The sequence below is a fragment of the Chanodichthys erythropterus genome, chromosome 1 (genome assembly GCF_024489055.1).
Source record: "Chanodichthys erythropterus isolate Z2021 chromosome 1, ASM2448905v1, whole genome shotgun sequence".
NCBI classification, from domain to species: Eukaryota; Metazoa; Chordata; class Actinopteri; order Cypriniformes; family Xenocyprididae; genus Chanodichthys; species Chanodichthys erythropterus.
In genome coordinates this window covers 21,674,813-21,699,247 of record NC_090221.1, presented here as the reverse complement: position 1 = coordinate 21,699,247, position 24,435 = coordinate 21,674,813, and the positions used below count along the sequence as shown (strand labels likewise).

Sequence of the window (24,435 nt, the reverse complement as noted above, 5' to 3'; positions counted from 1 at the left end):
TATTGCGATATTGAGAGCCATCAATTACCATTTCATGATATTAATAATTTCACTAATAAGCAAGCTTCATTACAAGTGACAAAAAGGTCACTTAATATTTTATTCCAAAATTAGAACATTTCTGTAAACACAAAAGCAGACACATTTTTAAATAAAACAACAGCTTTACACCAACCCCCCGATTGGTTTACAACAATATAACTTAAAATAAATAAAACAGTGCTGGTCATCATCATAATCATGGCTAAACAAAATGAAATAAAACTTCTAAACTGAGTATTCTTTAGCATGATCATGATCTGCGCTTTGCTTACTCAAGGTTTTTAGCTAAGAACACAAGTCTATCAACCTTTGCAGGCTTGAGACAGGTTCATTGGCAAGTGACGATGTTGCCACTACTAATGGCAACATATCTTTAGCGATATGAAACGTTATTGCATCTGTAATTTCTTTCTGTCGTTGAGAGCCTTTCTGGTAAGGTGTCACACTGGCAAAGGCATCACAAATATTTGTTTGTTTTGGTTGACATCCAGATTTGACTTTGTATTCGTCGTAAAGAGCTTTGTGGTGCTGTTTTAAGTGATCAGACAAATTGGTGGTGTTTCTTTGTTTTGTGGCCACAACTTTATGACACTCCATGCAAAGTACCTCTTTTTGGTCAACAGCCTCCTTTTTGTAGCCGAAATAGATGATTTCGACTTTCTTTTTGGTACGAAATCATTTTTTGTGGCGGATCCTCTTCGTAGCACATTTTTAGCAGTGAATGTTGGCTGTGAGCGGTGTGCAGGCACATGGAACGTCACCCCAGCAACAAGCCATACAACAAACTGGTGTTTACTGTGTACTACCGTTCTCTTAATACATCATGGGCTACTACCCTTCACATCGCATGTTCCGGCGATGTGACTATCGCTCACGCACACATCGCGATGTCGATGTTAAAACAGAATATCGTTCAGCCCTAGTCAGAACGCCAACTCATTTTTGGCCAGCTCCTTCATCAGCATTAAACGAATACATCATGATGCTCACATGTATAGCGTCGGCCAATACTGAGCAGGTGTTTTCGGATGTAAACACGGAAGTGCTGTACTGCGTTCACTACATCAACAGCGTAGGAGACTGACAGGGAAGAGAAAAAAAAATGGTTGAATTTTGTTTTTGCACAAAAAGTATTCTTGTCGCTTCATAACATTAAATGTGCCCTAGAATTAAAATTTGAATTTACCTTGGCATAGTTAAATAACAAGAGTTCGGTACATGGAAATGACATACAGTGAGTCTCAAACGCCATTGTTTCCTCCTTCTTATATAAATCTCATTTGTTTAAAAGACCTCCGGAAAACAGGCGAATCTCAACATAACACCGACTGTTAAGTAACAGTCTGACTCATTAATATGTACACCCTCAATATTTGCATATGCCAGCTCATGTTCAAGGCATTAGACAAGGGAAGCCAGTATTAACGATCTGTGCACAGCTGAATCATCAGACTAGGTAAGCAAGCAAGAACAATAGCGAAAAATGGCAGATAGAGCAATAATAACTGATGTGATCCATGATAACATGATTTTTTTTAGTGACATTTGTAAACTGTCTTTCTAAATGTTTCGTTAGCATGTTGCTAATGTACTGTTAAATGTGGTTAAAATTACCATCGTTTCTTACTGTATTCACGGAGACAAGAGAGCCGTCGCTATTTTCATTTTTAAACACGTGCAGTCTGTATAATTCATAAACACAACTTCATTCTTTATAAATCTCTCCAACAGTGTAACATTAGCCGTTAGCCACAGAGCATAGCCTCAAACTCATTCAGAATCAAATGTAAACATCCAAATAAATACAATACTCACATAATACGATGTATGCATGCAGCATGCATGACGAACACTTTGTAAAGATCCATTTTGAGGGTTATATTAGCTGAGTCGAGAGCTCGGGAGGGGGCGGAGAGCGCGAGCAATTAAAAGGGAAGCAGCCTGAATCGGCACATTTCTAATTATGCCCCAAAATAGGCATTTAAAAAAATCAATTAAAAAAAAAAAAAAATATATGGGGTATTTTGAGCTGAAACTTCACAGACACATTCAGGGGACACCTTAGACTTACATTACATCTTGTAAAAAAAACGTTCGATGGCACCTTTAAGGTTGAACAACTGTAGTCACATTAACTATTTTAACAATGTCTTTAATGTCTTTCTGGACCTTAAAGGGTGCAATGGCGTTGCTATCTATGTGGTTCAGAAACCCTAGGATTTCATCAAAAAATATCTTAATTTGTGTTCCGAAGATTAATGAAGGCCTTACGGGTTTGGGACGACATGAGGGTGACAGAAATTTCATTTTTGGGTTAAATTTTAAATAATCCAACAGTCTGTCATCAGTTCTCTTTTAGCAGACACTTTCTTACTAGTCTTACTACTACTGTTCTTTTACAGAAGAGTGACCTTTGCAATACTGACCCATATCTGAACACCCCCAACAAAAAATTAATAGGTTCATCAGACGAGAAGGTATGAGGTATGACTTTATTATTAAAATCCCATCTCTTAAATTCCAGTAGTTAACCTCATTAAAAAACATCTAAATCACACTTAAGCTGGGTTCATCGGCTTATTGCATGGAATCTTTTAACAAGGCATGTATTGTTGAGCTCTCTAAAAACCCTCACCAGTTTTACAGGCTATAGGAGGAAATTTTACATTGACTTGGAGTTGGAACTTGTTTGTGTTCCAGAATGTGCAGTCACACAGAGAGAGTAACTGGGTTTTCATCCAAATGTCAAGCAAATCTTTTCAAAGTTTGCAAAAAAGGGAAAAATCAGGTGAATTAGGCGCATTTCCATAATGTTGTTCGAGTGGATGACAGCAGTATTGTTAACCTAGTAACCAACAGTAAATAAAATACCATCAGCAGAAACAGCTGATTAGTCACGTGGGTTTAATGTTTGCTACGTCAGAACTTATTCGGCGTTAAAATGCGTTTCCATCTCCCATTATTCGCATTAATTCTTTTTCGCACAAGTCAAAAACCACCTCAAGCGAGCATAAAAACTTTGTGAAATTTGGCGTTTCCATCACTCGTTTGTGATACGATACTTCAAAATGCACATAAAAACAGGGTGAAGGAAACATAGCTATTGTGTGGTTGAAGGTTATTTCCTTGAGAATATATTATGCAAGAAGAACCCAAGTAGCATGCTGACATCCTGAAAGACTAACAACATTAGATCATATGGTGAGCTTTGAGCAAATACTGATTCACTTCCCCTCACAATACTTAAAAAGGAGCAATATGTAAACTCAGTGGTTCTCATTTGGGGTTCATTCTTGTGTTAAAAAAACAAAACAAAAATGTACTATAGCAGTAACATGACATCTACAGTCATTGTCAGAATTATTGGCACCCTTGGTAAATATGAACAAAGAAGCCTGTGGAAATAAATCTGCTTTGTTAATCCTTTTGCCCACAGTTTCACAGACAAGGCTTAAGCCCCATACTAAAATACTAAAAATGTTATTGATTTGTAGACTTAAAGGTGCCCTAGAATTAAAAATTGAATTTATATTGGCATAGTTAAATAACAAGAGTTCAATACATGGAAATGACATACAGCGAATCTCAAACTCCATTGTTTCCTCCTTCTTATATAAATTTCATTTGTTTAAAAGACCTCTGAAGAACAGGCGAATCTCAACATAACACAGACTGTTACGTAACAGTCGGGGTGTATGCCCCCAATATTTGCATATGCCAGCTCATGTTCAAAGCATTACACAAGGGCAAGACGTCTGGATCTGTGCACAGCTGAATCATCAGACTAGGTAAGCAAGCAAGAACAATAGCGAAAAATGGCAGATGGAATGATAATAACTGACATGATCCATGATAACATGATATTTTTAGTGATATTTGTAAACTGTCTTTCTAAATGTTTCGTTAGCATGTTGCTAATGTACTGTTAAATGTGGTTAAAGTTACCATTGTTTCTTATTGTATTCACAGAGACAAGAGCCGTCGTTATTTTCATTAAACACCTGCAGTCTGTATAATTCATAAACACAACTTCATTCTTTATAAAGCTCTCCAACAGTGTAGCATTAGCTGTTAGCCACGGATCACAGCCTCAAATTAATTCAGAATCAAATGTAAATATCCAAATAAATACAATACTCACATAATCCGATGCATGCATGCAGTATGCATGACGAACACTTTGTAAAGATCCATTTTGAGGGTTATATTAGCTGTTTGAACTTTGTTTAAGCACTGTTTAAGGCATGCGCGAGCTCCGTGGGCGGGGAGCGTGAGCATTTAAAGGGGCCGCAACATTTCTAATTATGCCCCAAAATAGGCAGTTAACAAAATGAATTATAAAAAAAAATCTTGGGGGTATTTTGAGCTGAAACTTCACATTCAGGGGACACCTTAGACTTATATTACATCTTGTAAAAAAACGTTCGATGGCACCTTTAAAGATCTCTAGAACTTGTGCATTTATGGTTTCTCCTGGTTTCCACATCAGCGCTGTTTGATCCGATATCTACGGTTTATAACGGAGAGCTGCGCCAAATTTGAATGCTGCTCACTAGATCTCGCAGCAATGTTATTAATTCTGTGGTGAATTCAAATGCTTTCTTTATTAGATCTCCCAGCGCTGTGTAGTAGGATCCATCACTATATTTAACCATGGGAATGGGGTACATTTTATTCCCGTTTGCACAAAACTCATCTGGTGTGTTTGCTGCCAAAAAGCTCTTTTTAGTTCCATCTGACCATAGAACCAAGTTGTGTTTGCATTTCCAGTAGTGTCTGTCAACTGGATATTCTGGAGATTATTTTTGGATGAAAGCAGAAGATTTTTTCTTGAAACCCTCCCAAACAACTTGTGGTGATGTAGGCGCTGTTTCTGACCCCAAGACTCAACTAATCTCTGCAGTTCTCCAGCTGTGATCCTTGAGGAGTCTATGGCCACTCAAACTCTCCTCACCGTGCATTAGGACGATAATAGGGGCTTTCGCACCGAATAGTTCTAGGAACTCAGTTATAGAAACTAGCCGCTAGAATAGTTCCCTGAGAACTAATTTCTCCCCTGGGCCATGTTCCTGGTTGCATTCACACCAGGAACAGGAACTCAAAAGCAGCCAACAGCGGCATCTTAAAGCGCGGCTGTGGTGACCAGGGCGGGCGAGAGCCGTGAGGGAATGGCGCGAGGCCAGGTGACGCGAGTGTTAATGAGCTCGAGGTCGTGCCCCTGGGACGAGGTGGGGTGGCTGCCGTTCAAGAGGGAGCGGAGGAGTCGCCGCCGTTCGCCGTGGGCCGGAGCCTGCTGCTGTCCGCCATAAAGGGGAGGAGCAGGGAACGCGGGACTCGTTGCCGGCTGCCCTCAGTCGGAGGAGCCATCGCCGGCCGCCAGGAGGCGGTCGAGGATCGGGCCGTCCACCAAGCTTCCTGTGCCACCGCATGGCACCGCGAAGAAGAGCCTCTTGGCAGGCTGAGGACCAAGCGGCAGTGTGTCGGGGAACCGGACCAAGATTTTTTTTTCTCTCTTTTTCCTCTCTCCCCTCTCTCGTCCTGTCGCTCCCCTTGCTTCCATCTCCTTTCTCTCGTCTCGTCTGTCCTTACCCCCAGGTGCTGCGGCCGCCGAGACAGGCCCCGGGGGGGAGTAAGCGCAGTCGCGGGAGTACCCCTTGGCCTGCGAGGGGCGTTGGGAGTATGTGACGAGCAGGGCGGGCGAGAGCCGTGAGGGAACGGCTCGAGTCTTTAACGGAGGAGCTCCGGAGGCATAAAAGGAGGAGCTACGTCAGTGAAGGACGAGAGAGGACCAGTCCTGGATATGTTTTATTATGTTTGTGTGGCCGGCAGACGTCCGCGAGGGTCTGCCGGCTTTACTTTCGTTTTGTATTTGTTTATTTTGGGATTAAAGTTGTGTTCAATGTTCGCCGGTTCCCGCCTCCTTCTTCCCATATTTACGAACTGTGTTACAGAGGCATTTACAGATGCTAAAAACCGGTGGATGGAGGATGCCATGATCAGAATTGTGTTTGTTATGTGTCATGGGCTTCGTGATAATGGAGATAGAATGTAAATGCATAATTTACGTGACTGATAGAGCAAAAAGTGGGGCTAAGAGACAAAATCTCCTATGACAACTTTCAGTATTACATATCATCGAGGTGGAGAAAAGAACACAACCCTGCAGACAACAGGTTTATGCCGTCACCGTTTTTCATGTTTGTGAATTAAATATGTTTACACTGCTTTTTAAAATTGTGTGAAATGGTGGAAATGTGAATTTTCAGTGCTTTAGCTATTTTCTTACAGCCACTTTCTATTTTGTGAAACTCAACAATCTTTTGCTGCACATCAGAAGTATATTCTTTGGTTTTACTCATTGTGATGGATGATTGAGGGAATTTGACCTTTGTGTTTCCACATATTTATACTCCTGTGAAACAAAAAGTCATGGCTGGACAATTTCATGTTCCTAGTCACTCTGCTAAAATAAAAAAAATGTAAATATGAATGGGAATATAGGCTACTTCAGAGATATTTTACTCCTAAGAATTTCTAGAGATGCTGATATTTGTGGCCAATGTATTTTGGAGAAAAACATTTATTTCATAATGTATTTTACAGCCATCTTTGATCAAATTTACCAAAGGTGCCAATAATTCTGACCATGACTGTATGTGGCACTTGATGAGGACTGGTTCAATCACAACTAAAGCACTTTGGTTCATCCAAAACAATTCAATTATTTATTTCCATTATTTCCAAACAATACCATTACTTAAATGAAACACAAAAGGGGAATTTAGGCACAATATTTATGCTTGTTTTCAGGACAATAAAAGTGAACAGGGATGGACACTGTGACAAAATTACCATAGAGTAGTCCATACAGCTTAAATTTTAGTCAATTGGTCACACAAAGATATCATTTGGCTTCAGGAGATTTAGCACATATTTTATAATGCTTTAATAGTGATTTTATGTCATTTTTGGAACTTGACAGCATTAATCCACTTGCAGCAGCATAAACATTCTCCCTATGATCTCCTGTTATGTTCAATAGAAAAGTGAGTAAATGATGACAATTTTCATTTTTGGGTTAACTAAAAATAAACCTTTCATTTTTTTAAATTGATATAAATAAAATGTTTTAAAACCCCAACTCTCTAAAGGTTGTATACAGGAAACACCCTAAGCTCTCACTTCACCCACATTTAGGGAAGTGGGACTTGAAGTGAAGGGACTTGAAGTCAGCAGCACAATTCATCCACTATGACCCTTATGAAAAGGAGTAAAAACCACAGACAACCAGATAGCCATAACTAACTGCTATATCATCTAAAATAGACATAAAACATACACAAAACCTGAAATGGACAACCATAAAAACTAGTGACACTGGCCAGGTCAATTAATCAGACAATATTTGCCCATTTTGATATTTTTAGCACATTAAGAGAAGTTTGTCAGTTTCAAAATCTTTTGATGTAATACATTAATTTCTTTAATTCTCATGTGCAATCATTAAATTATATATTATCATATACAATAAGCCACTGGGGAAAAAACAACCCAGGCTCATTACGAAAAACGTGCCTGTTGTGACATTTAATTTTCAAAATTATATTACATTGCTTCGAGCACATTTCCCTATAGTTTCAAAGTGAAATGTCCAGTGAATGGCCCTAAAAGCGGATTGAGTTTTATCAAAGTCCTTTTAAGACAAGTCATTTCATTTGGCGGCCATCTTTGAAACGCCTCTCAGCATGCAAGTGCAGCTCCTATCTCTTTGAATGGGGAAACATCAAATTCTCCAAAGCCGTTCACCAAGCTTATGATTAAATTTCATATTCAACGTTAATGCTCTATCGCATTTGAAAATAATGTACCACCTACACTAAACCCTACCATAAACCTAACCGATAGTGTTAACAAAAGCAAACATTAGATAAAAACCCATTTGCTATCCCAAACCCAAGCAATCATGCCATTTAGCTTGCAAAATCTTTGAGCTCTTTTATTGTGACTCTTGTTTCATGGGACACATACTCGAGCAAATGCAGCACCATACCAGGTAAGCTACCAAGCAAGTTTAATACGTCAGAAAAGCTGTACATATGGAACTGGTTATGTGGCAAAAATATCAATATGTATTATTTTATAAATCATGCATTATGGTATAAATGTTTATTGACGTCTAGGTTTATTGACATCTAGGTTTACTGACGTCAATCCACAATAAAACACTGAGTGATTACATGAGAAATTACACAGATTTTCAACAAGTTGTATTGCATCTTTCAACATACCTTCTGATGTTCATTTATGTTTAATATGTGCTGTAACTAATATTAAAGTGGAAGTGAATCGGTTCACGTGCTACTGAACTGAGGAGCTACAGCGATCTGTCACACCACATTAAAGGGTACCAAAACAGTATTTATTGTTTGAATTTTGTAATAAAATTGACAGAATTTGAAAACTGAGACACGCTTATTATTGCGCACTACAAAGTCTTGTTCATTCATCAACTGAAAACAGCAAAGATCAATTCTTAGGATTTAAAGGGTTAGTTCACCCAAAAATGAAATTTCTGTCATTAGGTACTCACCCTCATGTCGTTCCACACCCGTAAGACCTTCTTTCACCATCAGAACACAAATTAAGATATTTTTGATTAAATCTGAGAGGTTTTTTTATCTCCCATAGAAAGCAACGAAATTACTACATCCAAGATCCAGAGAATTAATAAGACATCATCAAAATAGTCAACATGACTACAGTGGTTCAACCTTAATGTTATGAAGCGACAAGAATACTTTTTGTGTGCAAAAACATAACAAAAATAACTTTATTCAACAGTTTTTCTTCTTCCCCGTCAGTCTTCTAGGCAGTTGATGCAGTGCAGAGCTTGCATGTTTTACGTCAGAACGTCGCATGCATCTTGGTGCTCACGTGAACAGCGTTGGCCAATACTGAGCCGGCGTTCTGACATAAACACGGAAGTGCTGCACTGTGTTCATTGCATACAATGCGTAGAAGACTGACAGTGTAGAGAAGAAATTGTTCAATAAAGTCGTTATTTTTATTTTTATTCTCATGCTTCATAACATTAAAGACATTGTTGATATTAGAAAGAAACCCAAACAAATTCACCCTCTCTTCATTGCTCCACCTCCAAAACCAACCCTCCAATCCAAACCACCCTACTCCAAGTCATTGTGTCGAACCCATACAGTCCATAGTCGAACCTCGCTCTCCGGCTTGCGAGGCGAGTGCCCAACAATGACGCTAAACATTCTCTAGCAGCCATCAATGTGCCTCTTGAGATAGGTTTACCTGCAAAACTCTCACTAGCTGGCCTCTGTTACAAACACAATGCAAGAACGGATGTCTGTTTATCACAGCTGACACACAACAAAATAAATAATGCTTCACGAAAAATAAAGCGCAGATGATGAATGAATGACAAGGAAGCACAAAAAAAAAAAAAAAAAAGGGACATTAAAATACCAACAAGAATTTATTGTCAGTCGCCAACAGCACAGCAGCTCCAGACAATCACTGACACTCAAACCCAGTGTTTCTCACGTGTGGAGCAGAATCAAAGCAGCCTCTGCGTCTGTTTTCAGGCCTTCCTGCTTAGCTCTCTCCAGCGATAGAAAGTTTTTCTAATATTAATGCAGGTCCTAAAGCTCTTGCCCAGTCATAACCCTTAATTTCAGTGATATTCTTCTGAACTTTTCTCTTTTGTATTATCTCATCAGTCTTTCTTCAAAGCTCCCTCTTGCTCGTTCTGTCTCCTCGACCGTCATATGTCCCCTAATGCTGATTAGCTATACGTTTGTTGTTGTGTCAGTCCGACTAACTATCGATTACCCCACCTTTAAGGAAGTCACATTGACTATTTTAAAAGGTGTCTTTACTATTTTTTCTGGACATTGAATAATGGAAATTATGTTGCTTTCTATGGGGAATAAAAAGTAAAAATAAAATAAAACTCTTGGATTTCATCAAAAATATCTTAATTTGTTTTCTGAAGATGAATAAATGTCTTACGGGCGTGGAACAACATGAGGGTGAGTTCTTAAATTTCATTTTTGGGTGAACTAACCCTTTAACATCAGAAAGAGACCTCTTAAGCAGTATGAAGCTGAACAGATGATTAAAGCAAATCTGAAGTTTGACAGATTTTAACAGTTTATGAAGTGAGAGCTGAATCAATCTCAAAGAAACCCTTAGTGAATTCACACTTGAGTCACACACGTTACCTTATTTAAGACCTTCAATCCACTGAATCAAATCTCCATACTGTAAACGTAAACCAACGTCTCAGCAAAATCAGGGTCAAATTTCACTAGCTCAATTTTAAATGCGTTTTGTTTAATGTGACATAACTTCACATCATTGGGAATAACTGCCTACACTGCTTAATGCCAGACCACAGGCTTGACTGGTTTTAGAACTTGCTTTTCTGGGTATGCACTAAAAACATGGACAAACTGAAAGGCATTGTTTTTTCACCGAAAACCATTTAACTGTTGCAGGACTGCGCAATAGCCACAGGCCACATGTTTAAACCAGTCTTACAAAAACACATTTATAAGTGTTTTAAACTTAACAGCATAAACACCACATGTCTCAGGATGACATGTATAAACTTCATCAGGCTATCACACACAGAATCACACAATAGGCATGACATTGACTAAGCGATTAATCATGCATTAATTAAACGTCTTCTGAATGTTTGACTCACTAGTTATGTCTGCGACTATGATTAGTGCGTGAATCTCACAAAACCAGTCAAGAACATGTCATATTTCAGCCCAAAATCAATATAAGAAATGTTTTGGGTTTTATAGTACTATTCTTTTTAGCATAGTGACATTATTTTCATGAGCTTAACTGTCATTACAGCAATTCATACATATATATTTTCCCCATCTCAATGGTCAATCTAAATACTGGGATATGCTAATGAGATTTAGGGGGGAAGTGAGGTTAACTGTCATGAAAATATTACAATGTAACAACATTAAAAATCTTAATGATCCTCAAAATAGACTTTACATATAGATATGATTACTTTTTTTGCTTTTTAGTTTGTTCTGAAATGCTTGACAGGTTTCATGAGAGTCACTATCGTAGAAAGGCCTCACTGCAAACAGCATGACATGATGTTGGTGTCATTAGATCAAATACACCAGAATACATTTTAGATTTTAAGATAACCAATCTAAACCAACACACATCTTGACATAAGACAAAACAGGCTTCATTGGTCAACACAGTTATTAGAAGCCAGAAGACAGAATTTGGTTGAAATTTCACAGCTGATTCTCAGCCAAAAAGAGAGAGAGAGAAATCAATGTGGATGCAAACCAATGTCCAGACCTGACAACTCCATATGTCCATCATGAAGGGGTGAGGATCCCATGAGGTATATAGAGGACTGGTTTGTTCACAACTTTGGGACAACAGAAAATTGTCTGTACTCCAATCAATACTGTAACAACAATATCATGTTTGTCATCCCCCCCAGCTAAAATGTAAAGCATTCACAAAAGTAAATATCTCAAAACACATGAAGTAGGACTTGTTGGTTGTTCCTGCTCCAGGAGTCTGGGGTGCAGGTTTGCACATGCTTCCCCAATAACCCTCTGGGCTTTAACTTTTTCTCTGGCCCAGATTTCATTTTAGCTTGCATGCAAACCTGTCAGAGCATCAAACCCCAACTTTCAACACACAGATGGGGCAAATGATTATTATGATGGTCAGGAAGCTCTCAAGAACATTCCAGGCAGGAGGAAGAGGAGAAACTGACCAACACAAGAAGTATAATCAGACACAGGATTGAACGCTAATGAAACTCCAGCTACACTAAATTACACTTTTTCCCTTCTTACAATAGATGACCCCGGTTAGGAGCTGCAGGGCCCGGCGTCGCCATACACACACATTTACACACGCATACACACACATACAGCACGACCGCACAGATAACAGCACGTATAGCCATGCAGAGCTGCCATCAAGCGGAAAAAAACACAGCGAGAATAAATGAAAACTCCGCGTTTGTCGTCCGAAAGAAAGCTCAGGAAACGCATATGTGCAATGATCAGCGGGTATCGGTTCAAGTTTAAATGAACAAACCTGTTTATGGCCAGAGCGGTCCGCTGGATATTGGGTTGAATTCGAGTTAAATCCACTATCAGTAAAACAAAGAGGCGAAAATGTCCGGCCAGTGCCGAAACAGGCCGAAGCAGCGCACCGAAGAGCCCCGCTGCGCATGCGCTGACTTTAAGAAAGGGAGGAGGGGTGGCTGAGAGATTAAAGCCATTGGATTATAGTATATTTTCTTTAATATGCTTCATTCATTCTTTACATTGAGTGATTATGCTTAAATCACGACTTTTGACATAAATTACTTAATATAATAGGCTATATATTTTCATTAATTTATCATATAGATATTACGTTAGGCTACTACAAAAATTCACTTAAATAAAAAGCACATTCCAAGAATATGGTACTCTTTGGTCTCTCACGATTTTTTTAAAATAATTTGAGACACAGAAAGCTCAATAAATAAATAAATAAATAGCACATCAAATAGTTTAAAAGAATTTGGCCTATCTTGGGGTCCTTAGGAATAAGTGTTTCCAACATTTAGTAAAATCATACCGCAATGTTATCATTTTGACATGGTCTGTTCAATGTATATTCGATTGACTGTATAATTGACATCATATTTTTCCCATTACAAAACATTCCTTAACACCTGGAAGCCAACCCCCTAATTTATTAGAAATATTAAGTAAATATTATATAAACAAGTTTATCAATAACTACAAACCAAAATGTGGTCCCAATAGCCGATGATGATGATGATGATGATTCAAAACACACACTGATACAATAAGTTCTGTTCTAATAATACTAAACAAACATAAATAAAGATCTGGATGAGATGCATGAGATAACACGGATTTAAATGAATGTTGACGTATTTTTAAGAATCAAATTGTTTTGGAACTTTTCCTGATGCTCACCAAACTTTGCACTTTCAGGAAACCGACCGGCGCTATGACAGTGAGCCCCGGGTTGAAGGGAGTGGTGATGTGATTGTGGATTGGATGTTGTAATGTTGAAGCCGCCTAACAACTCTCATTCACCGGTTTACTTGGCTGACATGCGAAACCAAAACCACAACAATGGTCTGGTGTTGTTAAAGATAGACGTCCTCTTGAATTTAAAGAGTTCACTGCCTGGAAACTCTTGGAAATGAAACTGTTTATTTGTGATTTGTGTAGATTGTTGACAGAAGTGTTTTGGAACCAAATGGATACACCGCTCAGGACGGTATGAATTTTGAAGAGTTTTTAAAACTCTTCTAATGTGATCTGGTTGAGGTTCGGGTTTGTCATCATGGATGATGGAAGCGCGGAGACTGAAGCGCTCATCGGGAATTCGAATGAAGATGTTCGGTCTCACCTGGACGGAAGAAACGCTGCTGCTGAGTTCAAAATTTACAAAAGGAGATGGTTCATCTTGTTTGTTCTCTGCCTGCTAAACTGTTCTAACGCAATGGTAGGATGTTATAACCATACAATTACAAAGTAAAAGTGAAAACTAAAGTTTTAGTTAACTAAAGTGGTGTTACGTGCTAACAGAATATTTCCTCACCTTAAAATCTAAATCGACTTTCTTAATATTTCTGGTCACGATTAATCAACGATAAACATTGTTTGCCTTCCTAATCTGAAATGAAAATGTTCTGCATTTTTATTAAGTAGAAAAATTCCCAAATAATATATCTGAATATATGAATCTTAATTAGCTACTCCGCCTCTACAAACAACGTTCGTTTTTGCTGACGTCACGAAGCCCCGATCAGCCAGAGTTGCAAAACTGGTTTACTTTAAACTCGCCTTTAGTTTTGTGGCCTTTAGTTAAATGCCTGTTAAAGGTGATAGAGAGGATCTTTTCGTCAACTGAGAATCCAAAGACTGTTACTGAGTTTTTTTAAATGAGCGCATGCGTAAGAACAACCCCCCTCCTTCACAGCTCACTTCAAAGGAACGCCTCCCAAAACTCGTGCAAGAGTATTTGAACATGAGTGTTTACCACCGGCATTCGCTGTGTTGTGTTTTTTGGATTCATTATGTCGGACTCACCGCAGGTAACTCATAATCTGCAGTTGTTACTCCTGTCTCCTGACAAAAACATTGCATGCAGCGCCTGTAGAGTGTGGAAAGTTACTGGGGCGCAGCTGCGCTCGTCTCTCACAAGGAACGTCAAGGCAGTGATTGACAAGCCAGAGGGCCAATCCGTGCACGTCTCTCACAAGGAACGTCACGGCAGTGATTGAAAAGCCAGAGGGCCAATCGTTTACGCGATGATCACGTAAACGATTGGCTGATGTTTTTAAGGCCCTACCTCGTGCACAGATGATGTATATTAATATTATTATTTTCAGTGCACCTAATAAATAGTCTTTTATCAGTTAGTAAGGGCAGTTTCAAGTAATATTGCAAAAATGTATAAAAACAAAACATCCTCTTTAGCACCTTTAACTTTCACCAGGTACATATTTAACAAATATACATAATTTACAGTATTTTTCTTCCTGTAAAACGATTTAGGAAAGTTCACATGCTCCACTAGAGGCTTCAGTCTACAGGGTCATAACAAGGTCTTCCTAATAGCCCAGCTGTAGAAGGACATGGATATGTCCCCCTGAGGCTATTATATCTGAAGAGGGCGTGTGCCAGAAAGGGGCTTGTCAATCTTAATTTCGCACCCTTGGCTCCAGTGGGACTTGTCATTTGCACGGACACCATTGTATATGTGTTACAAGGCCAAGATGTCCAAAGCTGTTCATCTGAAATACGAGAAATGTACATCGTGTCTTGGCACACTGTGTTAAAGCTTAGCAGATGGTGTGATTCAGGGCTCATTTAAAGATTACAATCTTGAGGAAATCTGATAACAGCCTAAACCTGTGGATGTGGTTCAGGATTGTAGTCCCGTGCATGTGTTAAGAAGGAAGTACAATCAGCAATGGCAGTTCATTTTAGGAAATAATCTTATGTTACACAAAGTGCACAAATGATTTCGACACTGACTGTGAAAACAGCATCTATTCATTTGAATTAATGTGAAACAGCATCCCAGTAAGTTGTGCAGTGGTGCATGAAATGACAGTATTGTGTTTTGGAATCAGCTGACTGCCATCTGTCACGCTGCTGCTGCATACATATAGTATTCTTGATAGTAAACAAGGCTTTTGTGTGCAACAGTGTAAATGAACAATCAAGAACATTGCAAATGGTCACTGCACTGCAAATAATGCTTTTCAGGGGTGTAAAGTACTTAACGTTGGCATGAAACGGAAGATGCGATAGTCTTTTTGTCCATATTGTGACGAAAATCTGAGTGAAACGGCTTCTCGAACAAGAAAAGCTGTAGGGCGGGACTTGATTCTGTCCATCGGGAATTGATTGGATGGTTGTGGTTTGCTATTGGTGTGATGTCATGTGAGTGACAGGTTGTCCCGCCCTCGCGCCAGTAAACACGCCATCAGAGAAGAGATGTCGCTGCAAGAGGGAGGGGTAGTTATTTTGATTAAAGATTACGAGGGTACATCATGAATTAAAAAAAAATGATGTACATAAATCGTATAAAATAAATACTGCAATATTACATAAAAACAAGAACTGTCCATTTTCATTTCTTCATTACTACTCTTTGTAACATTAAACGTGAGTACTTGTAGTGTCACTAAATTACATTCCTAAGGGTAATCTTTTTTTTTAAACTTTTTACATTTTTTCCCCCCTTAAAATCCCATATTCTGAACTCAAGTATAATTTCTCAGTACAATTTACACCCCTGCTGCTCATTCACATGCACGTCACTGTGTGTTTGTCTTATTTAGCTCATGTGAGGGGCCCTTCTGACCTGTGGTTTCTGGTTTTTGCAGCTTCAGCAGTTAAATGTTGAACTGAGATTTTGTGTCATATGAGCAAGCTGGTCCTGTCTCATGCATTTCATTCATTTTAGCAATTCAGCCATATCAAGACAGCAGCATAAATACAGTATTGTCTTTTATGTTATATTGTTGTGAACTATGCATCTGAATAACTCAATGTACACAATGTAGCTATACCTTTATTTTTATTGTGTTTTTATTGTATTGTATTTCTCCACAGTCATGGCTGACCTTTGCACCCGTGGCTGACCAGACAGCACAGTATCTGCAAGTATCTCTAAATCTGGTCAACTGGCTGTCGCTGGTCTATGTACTGGTTGCCATTTTCTTCAGTTTGATCACAACATGGGTGCTGGACACACTGGGACTGCGCTTCTCGGTATACAGAGACATATTACTCTCTACCATAAGACAATAAAGCAAATCTAGTTAAGTTTTGTTTACCATCTGTTATAAAAACAAATAAGGGCTAATTACAGTTTTTGCCAAATACCATTATTAAAGTTAGTGTTCCTACTGTAAAAGCCATAAACCAGTAATGTATCTCTTTTTTTGGCAGTGTTGACTAATATCTCAGTTTTATTGTAAGTGTATTATTGTAGTATCTGTGGTATTTTGGCAGAAATTTTGGAAATTTTTGGTCCTTCATTTTTTAAATATAGCATGGTGACCATGCCCTATTTAAAAAATAAAGGTTAAAATGAATGTCTTATAATAATGTGGAATATAGTTTTCAATGATTTTTCCAAATTGTTGTTGTTTTTGTTCTTTCTTTTTTTTTCTTCCAAACTTACAGATGCCACTTTTTTTTCTGCGAAACCCAACCTGTGTAATGTTTGTCTGTACGGTAATTAGATTCTGATATTGACTGCCACCTAGTGGGTACTACCTCAGTGTAGTTGATTCTTTAGTTATGTCAATGGAGATTATTGGATAAACAACACAAATAAACAAAGTGCGGAAATAATCATAATTATAATTCTATCATATATAGCATTATTATTATATATAGGTCTATCGAATAAATACACCACCAAACGTACTTTGATGGTTGATACTAGCCGTAACGCACATGCACTATTCGTTCGGTCTGCGTCTGGGACCAACTATTTTGCGACTAATAAAGTTTGCTCAAAATTTAGTGTACTTGTCATTTCGTCAAGTAATGCAAAAGTTTATTTCTGTAAAATAAAATATTTTAATAAAATATTATTTAATTGTGTTGTTTGGGAAGAATACATTTCTTATGGAATTAACCTTAAAGGGTTAGTTCACCCAAAAATAAAAATAATGTCATTTATTACTCACCCTCATGTCATTCCACACCCGTAAGACCTTCGTTCATCTTTGGAACACAAATTAAGATATTTTTGTTGAAATCCGATGACTCAGTGAGGCCTCCGTAGCCAGCAATGACATGTCCTCTCTCAAGATCCATTAATGTACTAAAAACATATTTAAATCAGTTCATGTGAGTGCAGTGGTTCAATATTAATATTATAAAGCAACGAGAACATTTTTGGGTTGCCATAAAAAAAACAAAATAACTACTTATATAGTGATGGCCGATTTCAAAACACTGCTTCATTAAGCTTCGGACATTATGAATCTTTTGTGTCGAATCATGATTCGGATCGCATCAAACCGCCAAACTCCTGAAATCACGTGACTTTGCATTCCAAACCGCTGATTCGACACAAAAGATTCGTAATGCTCCGAAGCTTAATGAAGCAGTGTTTTGAAATCGGCCATCACTATATAAGTCGATTTTTTTTTTTTTTTTTTTTGGTGCACAAAAAATATTCTCGTCGCTTTATAATATTAATATTGAACCACTGTACTCACATGAACTGATTTAAATATGTTTTTAGTACCTTTATGGATCTTGAGAGAGGAAATGTCATTGCTCCCTATGCAGGCCACACTGAGCCATCGGATTTCAACAAAAATATCTTAATTTGCGTTCCGAAGATTAACCGAAGTCTTACGAGTGTGAATGGCATGAGGGTGAGTAATAAATGACATTATTTTCATTTTTGGGTGAACTAACCCTTTAACAAAAGATTAATCCATTTTATCCTATTTATTTATAACATTTGTTATTATAAATTATTATAATGATTATAACATAATTACAGCTAAGGTCATCAAACACAGTGCATCATTTGGGATTTGGTGTGAAAGACTCTTTGTTGAAATTGTTCATAACATATAAGAAAAATTAGTTTCTTCCTGTGGTAGAAGGTGAAAAAACTCCACAGGGTCAAAAGAAACAGCCTTACACTTTCCTTTCTTTCTGTCTTCTGAATCACAGCTAATCATGGGCTCATGGCTCAATATGTTGGGCAGTGTTCTGCGTTACGTTGGCGTGCTGAACTGCATCCCAGAGTGGGCCGTCTTCCCTATGGTCATGGGAGGCCAGACGCTGTGTGCCTTCGCCCAGCCTTTGGTCATCTTTGCCCCCACCAAACTGGCAGCTCTGTGGTTCCCTGATCACCAGAGGGCCACAGCTAACACGATGGCTTCCATGGGTAACCTATTCACCCACAGCTCATGCTTTATATGGCACTTATTTCTATGTGTGTAGAATGGTAATATTCTTCTCTTTTGTTTTTAGCAAATACTGTTGGACTGCTCTTTGCGAATATCTTCTCTCCCATGATAATTAGTTACACCAATAATCTTGTTATGCTGGTAAGACCGTTTAAGTCAGAACTTTGTCACAAACAAATTTTAATTCTTGTCTGATCTCTAACAGTCCTGTTGTCTCTCTGTCTGGGTTGTAGCTCTTTATATATGCTATACCTGCCACCATAGCCTGTTTCCTAGCAACAGTGGGGATCCGTGAACGCGTTCCCCCGACACCCCCCTCTGCCAGCGTGGTGACCTCCAGCTCTGAACCTTTTCTACAGGGAGTGAAACTGGTACTACACACACTTCTGAACAAACTGACATGACATACAGATCTCACAACAACTCTTTACTGCATGGCTAATTAGCGTTTCTTAAAAATGTATGAAACAGCTTGTGGCTTTTGTCTGTCAGTTCATACTGCTGTCTGAGATTCACTGTATTCTGTCACTTTTATTTACAGCTACTGACGAACAAAGCATATATGGTCCTGCTGGTGTGCTTTGGTTCAGGAATAGGAATATTCACTTGTTTTTCCACGTTGCTGGAGCAGATACTTTGTGTTAAGGGCTACTCAAATGTAAGAACCCAACACAGGATTATTGCCAACACAAAAACCCACAAGTTTACCTTAAACTGTAAAGCCAGCCTGTGCCATAATACTCTGAATAACTAAAATCAAAATTTTAAAACGTTAAAAAGTGTAAAAACATTTCAAAAACATAGGGTGCGTCTAGTTCAGTAGTCAGGACACTGATCAGGGAGTCGGCCATTTTAAGAGCTGTCTCAGTCGCAAAATCCTTCCAGTGCACTGGAATGCTCGCTCCCTGAAAAATCCCACAATGCACCACAAAAGCCAGGGAACATTGATGCTCATTATGCTCCCTTACGATAAAATTGTCACATTTTTTGAAAAACATACGGAAGAGGATTAGGGCCAAGAAATAATAAAAAAATGAAACCATTTCGAGATTAAAGTTGTTAAATTTCGAGAAAAAACTCGTTAAATTTCAAGAAAAAAGTCGAAATAAAATGTTGAGAATAAACTTGTTAAATTAAGAGAAAAAACTCGTTAAATTTCGAGAAAAAGTAAAATGTTATAGATGTTAAAAAGTAAAATGTTAAAGATAAAATGTTGAGAATAAAGTCATTAAATTACGAGAAAAAAAGTTGTTAAATTACGAGAACAAATTTGTTAAATTATAAGAAAAATGTTAAATTTCGAGAAAAAAGTCGAGATAAAATGTTGAGAATAAACTATTAAATTATGAGAAAAAAGTCATTAAATTACTAGAACAAATTCGTTAAATTAAATTATTCTCATAATTATTATGTCATCATAAACACACATCACTAGACAGGTAGTGATTCGTGAACACATCTAGTTAACATTTATAATTAATATTTGGCTTAAATGTGATAGATAGATAGATAGATAGATAGATAGATAGATAGATAGATAGATAGATAGATAGATAGATAGATAGATAGATAGATAGATAGATAGATAGATAGATAGATAGATAGATAGATAGATAGATAGATAGATAGACAGACAGACAGACAGACAGACAGACAGACAGACAGACAGACAGACAGACAGACAGACTGTATTGCCAAAAGTTTTGGGACGTCTGCCTTTACGTGCACATGAACTTTAATGACATTCCATTCTTAATCCGTAGGGTTTAATATGGAGTTGGCCCACACTTTTCAGCTATAACAGCTTCAACTCTTCTGGGAAGGCTTTCCACAAGGTTTAGGAGTATGTTTATGGGAGTTTTTGACCATTTGTGAGGTCAGGCACTGATGTTGGTGAGAAGGCCTGGCTCACAGTCTCTGCTCTAATTCATTCCAAAGCTGTTCTGTTGGGTTGATGTCAGGACTCTGTGCAGCCAGTCAAGTTCCTCTACACCAGACTCACTGATCCATGACTTTATGGACCTTGCTTTGTGCACTGGTGCGCAGTCATGTTGGAACAGGAAGGGGTCATCCCCAAACTGTTCCCACAAAGTTGGGAGCGTGAAATTGTCTAAAATGTCTTGGTATGCTGAAGCATTAAGAGTTCCTTTCACTGGAACTAAGGGGCCGAGCCCAACCCCTGAAAAACAACCCCATACCATAATCCCCCTCCACCAAACTTTACACTTGGCACAATGCAGTCAGGCAACTACCGTTCTCCTGGCAACCACCAAACCCAGACTTGTCCATTGGATTGCCAGATACAGAAGCGTGATTCATCACTCCAGAGAACACGTCTCCACTGCTCTAGAGTTCAGTGGCGGCGTGCTTTACACCACTGCATCCAACGCTTTGCACTGCACTTGGTGATGTAAGGTTTGGATGCAGCTGCTCGGCCATGGAAACCCATTCCATGAAGCTCTCTATGCACTGTTCTTGAGCTAATCTGAAGGCCACACAAATTTTGGAAGTTAGCTATTGACTCTGCAGAAAGTTGGTGACTTCTGCCTTAGCATGCACTGACTCCGCTCTGTGATTTTACGTGACCTACCGCTTCGTGGCTGTTGTTCCCAATTGGTTCCACTTTGTTATGATACCACTAACAGTTGATCATGGAATATTTAGCAGTGATGGGACGGTTGATACCGGGGCTCCGATGCTCCGGCACTATTGTATCACACACTGTACCGATGCTTGTATTGAAATGACAATACCACATGATTGCTGACGTTTGAAGCTTCGAACGTCATGCAGTATCGGAAAGTAGAGACAGCTTGTTTTGGAAAAAATAGCGCTTCACCTGATGCATAAAGGAAAAAGCACTTAATCATGTTTTATTGCTGGGGTCTCAGAGACACCCCCATCCAACTACTCACATCAGTTATGATCACATCATTGTATATTTTATATTATTGATCAATATGTGAATCCGTTGACCAGGCTACACATGACACGAGTGGTGGTCTCATTGGCACAAATTAATTTAGATGAGATTTCATTAGATTAGATAGAAATGATTCAAGAGTGATTCCGTATGTCACGGACTTCCGAAGCTTGGTCACATGCTTTTTCAAGATCTGATCCGCAATGATTTAGATATAGTGGAGAAAACAAGTCTGACCACCAGATGTCGCTAATGCGCACTGTGTTAAAAGCTTCGAATAATTAACTGTTTTCTGGCACACTTTGATGAAAGCCTCAAACGCATCAGAAAGCCTTGGTTTCCCGTCACTAATATTTAGTAGTGAGGAAATTTGACAAATGGCAACCTCTCATGGTACCACGCTTGAATTCACTGAGATCCTGAGAGCGACCCATTCTTTCACAAATGTTTGTAGAAGCAGTCTGCATGCCTAGTGGCTTGATTTTATACACCTGTGGCCATGGAAGTGATTGGAAGACCTGAATTCAATGATTTGAGAGGTGTCCCAATACTTTTTGCAATATAGTGTAGATAGATAGATAGATGTGTAACCATTACTTTTGATGACCTGCCAAGTTTGTACATATTAGTAGGGTTAGCTTTGTCAAGTCAAATTATTAACTTTGTCTCTGCATTTTCAATGTGACAGGACTTTGCAGGACTCTGCGGTGCGGTTTCCATTGTTTTCGGTGTTCTGGGTGCCTTTCTCCTGGGCCTGTACGTGGACAAGACCAAGAATTTTACAGAAGTCACTAAAATAAACATGTGTCTGACATCTCTGGGCTGCTCTGTTTTTGCTGTGGTGAGTATAATGAATGATCTCAGTGTTGTTAACTAGTGCTTGACCTGAGATGTTGTCGTCCTGCTCTCCATCAGGTTTCCCAGTTAAGTGACCAGAAGATCATCATTGGTGCAGTATGTGCCTGGTTTGGTTTGTTCGGGTACTCTGTATATCCCATCGCCATGGAGCTCGGAGTTGAATGCTCGTACCCCGTAGGCGAAGCAACATCCTCTGGATTGATCTTCGTATCTGGGTAAATTTTGTTTTGTTGTTTTTTAAACCAATTCTGTGGCTAAAACTCTTTTGAACTTTTTATAGATTAAACTGATGAGTTTAATGTGATGTTTTTACCAGGCAAATTCAGGCCGCCTTGTATATGTTGCTGCTTCAAGCTCTGGCCAAACCAATGGCAGATTCTCCATTATCTGTATGTGCAACTGGAGCAGATGACAATTTGAGCTGGACAGGTGAGTGTTGCACTTATTTGAAATGATTCACAAACTGTTTCACTGTGCAGTATGCTCCAAAAAGCATGGCAGTATTCCAATGGTGATTAGTTTCCTCCCACCATGCTTTGCGAGTCTAGTGTTGTTAGTGCACTATTTTCACCTCATCTTCCCAGGTAAACTGAATCCTGTGTGGGTACTAGGGAAAACGTTTAAAATGGGAACATGTCCAAATTAATCCAGCCTTCCGGCTTTTCCTGGTCGCCTGATGCCTTGATGAGTTAATGATAGAGTTGGGCCTAGCTCCAGGCATTCATTTGTTTTTCTCTCTCTCTCTTGCTCTTTCTCCTTCTCCTATTTGCACACTCACACACAAACACACATTGATAGTGCCAGTGCTGGTGATGGCAGGCCTGTGTGCTCTGGGCACCTGCTGCTTTGTTGGCTTTTTCCACACGGATTACCGGAGACTCCGTGCGGAAGCCACAGCCTCACCAAAGACAGTGACAGACCAGTCAACAGGAGGAGACACCTGGGCAAACAGCACAGATGCATAAAGAGACGGGCTGATCTAACAGGGAGAGAAAGATCTGATGACAGTGTTTACGCACACTTTAAAAAGACTTTTACCTCATTAACACAGAAAATATGTGCCTTAAATGCTACTATGTTTTACTTAAAAGTGGTACTATCTCAACCTCCATTAATGTTACATAAAACCTCATTACGCACAAAAGCATTTCTGTTTCTGTTAAAGAGACAAAATAGATTAAGGTACAAACTTTTAACCAAAACCAAATGTTTTTATTGCAAAAAAGGGCACATTTCTAACTGTTATTAAACACATTATTATTACTTTTTTACGATATTTTATGAGGCGAGTAGGAAGTTTATAGTAAGCAATAAGGCTATTAGTTATTTTATGAAATTAGAGATATATTGAGTGCAATAAAATGTCTATAAGACTTACTTTCTACCTTAAAGGGATAGTTCACCCAGAAATGAAAATTCTGTCATTATTTACTCCCCGTCAAGTTGTTCCAAACCTGTATACATTACTTTGTACTATGGTACTATGGTAGTCAATTTTGGCTGGGGAGAGAGAGATCTGCTTGGTTATAAACATTCTGATGATTTTACTGTCCCTTCAAGTAAGGGTAGAAAAAGATTGCTGGGTTTGAGTAATCATTCTATACTAACATTATAGCTATACTCAATTCTCATTGATCATTGTGTGGTCAAAGTTTTGTATGACTGCTAAACTGTATACGTGATCATTATCTCAGTCACTGCAAGTTTTGTTTCTAAAAGAACTCTATGGTCTTTTTCTTCTCACTCAAGTGAAGTAATATTATTTCTAACTATATTTCATGGCAAATTTATTTAGCAAGTGGCCATGTAACAAGCACGGTAATGTACAATAAGCTGGTCATTTACACAAATTTAACCCTAACTGGGTGCTAAAGACCCATTCAAAACACATAATGTACATGATCTCTTAACCAAATGTCTCTTCCTGCTAACTGTACCAAAGCATTTGCTATTTTTTGTTTGTATGTAATAAAATTAATTTTATACAATCCAGAATACTGTTTATGGAAAAGGTCATTGTTCACCCAATACTCATCTATTACATTATCTTAAAACAATTGTCAATCATACCTAAAACAAGCAA

The 24,435-nt window shown here is 38.6% G+C and overlaps 2 protein-coding genes across 3 annotated transcripts in view; one reads left to right on the top strand and one right to left on the bottom strand.

The window, feature by feature from the left end:
- LOC137017640 (polycomb group RING finger protein 3) overlaps positions 1 to 12,306 on the bottom strand; it is a 47,976-nt gene extending 35,670 nt beyond the window's left edge. The window contains exon 1 of the mRNA XM_067382081.1: positions 12,178 to 12,306. The gene's annotated coding sequence lies outside the window, so the exon portion shown is untranslated. The remainder of the gene's footprint in view (positions 1 to 12,177) is intronic.
- An 885-nt stretch (positions 12,307 to 13,191) lies between these two features.
- On the top strand, positions 13,192 to 24,414 carry slc49a3 (solute carrier family 49 member 3). 2 transcript variants are annotated; one of them, XM_067389976.1, is made up of 10 exons: positions 13,192 to 13,614; positions 16,239 to 16,397; positions 18,333 to 18,549; positions 18,636 to 18,712; positions 18,805 to 18,942; positions 19,113 to 19,229; positions 22,183 to 22,335; positions 22,410 to 22,567; positions 22,669 to 22,781; positions 23,151 to 24,414. In XM_067389976.1, the coding sequence occupies exons 1-10, from the start codon at positions 13,453 to 13,455 to the stop codon at positions 23,315 to 23,317; spliced, it is 1,461 nt and encodes a 486-aa protein (XP_067246077.1). In that variant the 5' UTR covers positions 13,192 to 13,452; the 3' UTR covers positions 23,318 to 24,414. The 2 variants fall into 2 exon arrangements, with proteins under 2 accessions (XP_067246077.1, XP_067246086.1); XM_067389985.1 differs by lacking the exon at positions 19,113 to 19,229.
- Positions 24,415 to 24,435: the final 21 nt, after the last annotated feature.